At 52.1% G+C, this 4,992-nt stretch overlaps 1 protein-coding gene across 1 annotated transcript in view; it reads right to left on the reverse strand.

Moving 5' to 3' along the window:
• LGR6 (leucine-rich repeat containing G protein-coupled receptor 6) overlaps positions 1 to 3,415 on the reverse strand; it is a 147,547-nt gene extending 144,132 nt beyond the window's left edge. The window contains 1 exon segment of the mRNA XM_006834223.1: positions 3,204 to 3,415. Within this exon segment, the coding sequence (XP_006834286.1) occupies positions 3,204 to 3,415 (212 nt within the window).
• Positions 3,416 to 4,992: the final 1,577 nt, after the last annotated feature.

The raw sequence follows: 4,992 nt of genomic DNA on the forward strand, positions 1-4,992 counted from the left end.
ACTTGCAGAATGTGCCCTTTGGAGATGTAAATTATTATATATTCCTGAGTGGTTTTTTTGTTTTTTTGTTTTTTAAAATGCTAAAATGGATAGAGAGAAATACTGTTAACTGATGGTACATGGAATGGATGATAATCTTGTAATGAAACAAGGTATATGATTTGTTGAATGTAAACCTGATGATATGCCCTGTAAACTTTCACTCAATCCATAATAAAAACTTTAAATAAAAAAGAAAGAAAGATATGGACTGAAGCAGGGACTCTCATCTCCCTAAAATGAGGGTGCAGAGGTGAAGTCACTGTTATTGGGAGGAGGAGTTTAAGAAACACATAAGAGGGTCCACAGGTATCTTCTGGACCCCTTTATGCTTCCTTTGGTTTGATCTATGGCACCTTCTAAGGATCTCCAAGTAAGCAGTTCCTACCCATCCTGGTATTTTAATCTTACCTTTTATTTTTTCAACACGCTGTCAGGAGAAACTAGTGCCCACTTCCCTTCATCAACCCCAATCCCCAGTATTCACCAACTGGTTGAATCACCAGCCCTAAGAATTAGGCAAGCATTGATCAAGACCTGCACCATGCAGGCAACCACACACTACATACCACTCTACCTTCTACCACCAAGCCACTGCCTTGTGTTTTACACTCAACCACTGGGCTCAATTTCCCCATGTGGGACCTGGTAGCTTAGCTCTACTTTCATTGAGCGCCCAATGAGAAGCATGATATCAATAGTTACCATTTCATGTCAATGCCTCTGTGTCAGGCATTGTGCTGGGTACATTAAAAGTACATACTATGTCTTGTAATCCTCCCAGCAACCTGCTTCTCTCCATGTGCACATGAAGAGCCTGAGGCTTAGTTGGAATAGTCCAATGATTCTCAGCGACAGATCCAGTCAGAAACCAAGGTTTGAGTGTCCCAGACAGAGAGGCATTGCTAGTTGTACCATCATATACAAATGTACATCATCTGCAGCAAGCACTGGTTGCTTCTTTTAACTGGTTACGGAGGGCAAGACCATGCTGGGCATTTCCTAACATTGCTGAGAAGGAAAATGAGCACCAAGGTTTTCTTGTCCTGGTTCTTCTCAGTGACAACCCTCACCTCTAAACCTCCCTCAAATGCTGGGCTGCTAATCTGAAAGGGCAAAGAAATAAGACTCCTCCTCTGAGCCACCCTCAGCAGAGTTGCCACCACCAAGAACCCTTTTCCATACCATCTAGATGTGACCCCTCCATAGCCCAAGGCAGGGGACATGATCCTGCTCCACCTCCAACCAATATTCCAAAGCTCATTGCTAAATTCCTCACACTGTCTCAGTACACATACTCCCTCTCCTCCCAGAGCATGATCTGAGAGAGGGGCTTTCTCAGGCTGTAGGGAGACCCAAGACTAGCTCCCAAAATACCACCTCTATTGAATCCAATGTAGACATCGCAGCTACAATGGTGGCAAGATCTTCCAGCAACTTGAATAGTGGCACTTTTTCATTCCAAAGTTGGCATTGTACCTCTCCCTCCCTGAGTCCTTCCAGAAAAAACCCCCCCCAAAAAACCCAAAACCCATCAGTCTTGGAAGACTTACGGTTCTAGGAAAGGAGGAAGGGTCAATAACCTCTGAAGACCCTATCTGCCCTGCCTCCTCAACTCAGGCATGAAATATTCCTTCTACTTGGTCAGAGAATGACGCTTGTTGTTGTTGTTAAGTGCCACGGAGTCTATTCCAACCCATAGCAACCCTGTACAAGGTTTCCAAGGAGTGGCTGGTGAGCTTGAACCGCCAACCTTGAAGTTCACACCAACTTTGCAGTCCAGGGCCTTAACCCACAGCGCCACATCAGGACTCCAGAGAATGACTCTAGAGAAGTAATTTTCAAACTCTTTTTAGGAACAATCCTGCCATCAAATCAAAAAATGCCATATACAAAATGGTTAAAAATGGGGCTGCCCTGGGGGTTGCAGGGGTGGGGACCAGAGTCTGCCCTCCTCTGCCAGCTGCTAAAGCCCATCACAGCTGTATAGGACTTGGACTAACAGATGTTTGCCTTGCAGCCTGCATTTGCTTCTGCCTTCAGGCCCTGGACTGCAAAGGATCCATTTACTCTTCTGGAAACAGGTTGCAATTCAAGGGCCCCAACACCCCACTAGGACACTGCCCAACACTGATGGCCCTGGTCCCATTTAGGTCAGCAAACTCTGGCAAACCCAGCTCCTCTCTTACTCTAAGCTCCCAAATCCTAGAACCCCAAAGCCCTGTGGGATCTCTCTCAGACTAGGAGTCCACGACACTTCCCCTGAAGCCAATGATGTCCTCGGACTTTCCCAATTGCTCAAGAGAAGAAGGTGATGGAGCCTGGGGCAGGGCTGGGCTGAAGGATGCTTCCTTTCCCCAGAGCAAGGGTGGGAGTGGAGGTAGGTGGTCTGGAATGTGCTCTCACCCCCTCCTCCTGCTCAGGTGGCACAAAGCCAGAACCCCCCAACCCCCAGGCTCTGAGGGAAGTGCTTCTGAGCTGCACCCAGGACAGCTGCCCCAAAAGGGTCCCCATCATGCTCCACCTCACCCCAACTCGGACTCTAAAAATGGTTCCCTGGTTTTCTGCCTCGGTGCCTGCCCACAAATTAGTGTCTCCAACACAGCCTTTTGGGACATGACTTCAGGGAGGCCCCTGGGGGAGCCAGGAAGCTTCAGTGAAGGGAGATGGTGTTGTCAGGGTCTCGTTCTGAAGGGACAATAGTGGGTAAGCTCTTTCTCCCAGTTCAGTTTCTAGAATGCCCTCACTGAAGGCCGGCAAACCTCAGTGTACCAGCTCTGTTCTGCGGTGGAGAGAACAGGCAACTACTCACTGTAACTCCCTCCCCTCACCTCCACCACCAGTTCAATCGATTTGCCCTCAACCACTGTCTTGCTGACTCTGCTGGAGAGACAGAGGAGAAGCAGAAGTCAAACGTGGGCTCCCACAAGGTGAACCAACCATAAGCACATCGATTAAATGGGAAACCAAGTTGGGGACAGGGTTAGCCTAGGCTTACATCTCGTCCAATCTTTATTCTAAGAAGTCGACTTGGAATAGGAAAAGCCGTCCCATGCCCCCAAGCCTCAGAACACCTCTCAGACACGTGTCCTCCGCTGAGGCCCAGGTCCGGTGTTAGTGGGCGGCCAGGCGGAGCAAGGGTACCATGCAGGGAATATACTCACAGGTAAGCCGTCAGGGGGTCCAGATCTCCAGGCACCGTGGAGAGTCCGAGCTCAGAGCAGTCGGCCGACAACATGATGCCGTCTTCTTGGCAGTGGCAGGGGGCCGGGCAGGCAGCGGGCCCGGGCCCCGGCTGCCGAGTGCTGCCGACGCCCCGGGAGGCGCACAACGCGGTGCAAAGCCACAGCGCCCGGAGCGCGGGCGGGCTGGGCATCTCGGCGGCCGGGCTGATGGGGCACCTGGCGGCAGCCGGGCGAGCGCACGGGCGCAGGAGCCGCGTCGGCTGGCCTCCTGCTCCCGCGTCGGGCGGCGGGCTTCGCCGTCGGTGGGGACCGCCCGCCGGGCTTTGCTTGGCGTCGGCGGCTTTGGTGTCGGCGGGAGCGCAGGGACGGGACGGTGCAGTCAGAGAGGGGCAGGCATTGTTGAGTGATCTTCGTTATTCAGTTTCTCAGGCTGGGCTTGGCAAGGGAGGGAGACACAGGCGGAGGAGGAGTCAAGGAAACTTTCTACGCTGCGGCTAGCTCCCCTTCCCTCCTTCCTTCCGAGCTGGCAGGAATTTCATCCAGGGAGGGGGGTGGGGGGTGGAAGAGGAAGAAAGCAAAAAACAAAACCAAAAAATCAAAGCAAGCAGAGCTCAGCATGTCAAGGACCTGCGCTTGCATGAAAACTGTGTCCCAGAGAGGCTTGGGACCCTCTTTGCATCTGGGGACAGCCAAGGGTCACGTTGGAAGAGACCTTAACGCTCCCATACACTTCGCCCCCAAGCACCCCATCTCTATCAAGTTTAGCACTCGAAGAAACTGAGATCCTAAGAGGTTAGGTGACTTGTTCAAATCAAGGTCACACAGCAGATGTGAGTCAACCTTAGAATTGGAACTCAGAGTTAGTCCTCTTCACCTGGTCTCCTAAGGCGAGGGGGCTGGAGGGGGGGAGGTGGCGGGGCAGTAAAGGGTTGTCTACAAGCAGTCAGACTGTGGCAGCTTCCCCTGAAGGTTGGGATGGGGATAGTGAGCAGTGAGGAGTAGCCCCTCCCTGAGGGGACATGTCTTGCTATCAGAGACATAGGTACTGATTTTCATCCACTGAGTGCCCTTCATATACTTGCCAACCATGCCAGGTTTAAGTCCTAGGGATCACCTTGATCCTGCTCTGAGGATCCAACAAGGGCTAGGAACTCTGCCCAGCTGGTTGTCAGAAGCTGCCTATAAATCAAATGATTGGCGCCACCTGGGGGCTCCATGCTGCAATTCAACCACTCTGAGATGGCGGAGTTCAGCCAGCCCCAGGGCCTTGGAGGTGTAAGGACTAAGACTGTGGTCCTTGTTCACTCCTTATACCAGACTGAGTTATCTTCATGTAGCGTTTTGCTTTCTCAGGCCCCTACGGCACTGAGCCAAGCACCGGTGCAGAGCTGGAGCAGGCTGTGTGCCTCCCTCCTCCCACCCTTTGTCCTGGTTTCTGTGGCCCATACAGTTGAGTGATCTTCTGATGGACACCAGGAGCCTGGAACTTCACAGGTAGCCAAGCTTCCTCCCATCCCATGCCGCTAGGACCCTCTTAGCAGCCCCATCCCACTCTGTCACTCCTGATGAGTTCCCAGGGCCTGAGGAGTGGCAGAGCTAGACCCAAAAGCCAGCAGACCCTGAGCCTAGGCCTCTTCTTTGAACCATACCGCTGAATTTGAAAGAAGAGGCTCCTAGGAGGGCCAGAGAATGGCTCTTCACAACCAGAAAGACCCTCAGATGGAAGCCTCCTTGTCCTGTGCAGATGTTGCTTTTCATCTGCTGCGTG

This window comes from Chrysochloris asiatica, unplaced genomic scaffold (assembly GCF_000296735.1).
Source record: "Chrysochloris asiatica unplaced genomic scaffold, ChrAsi1.0 scaffold00009, whole genome shotgun sequence".
Lineage (NCBI taxonomy): Eukaryota > Metazoa > Chordata > Mammalia > Afrosoricida > Chrysochloridae > Chrysochloris > Chrysochloris asiatica.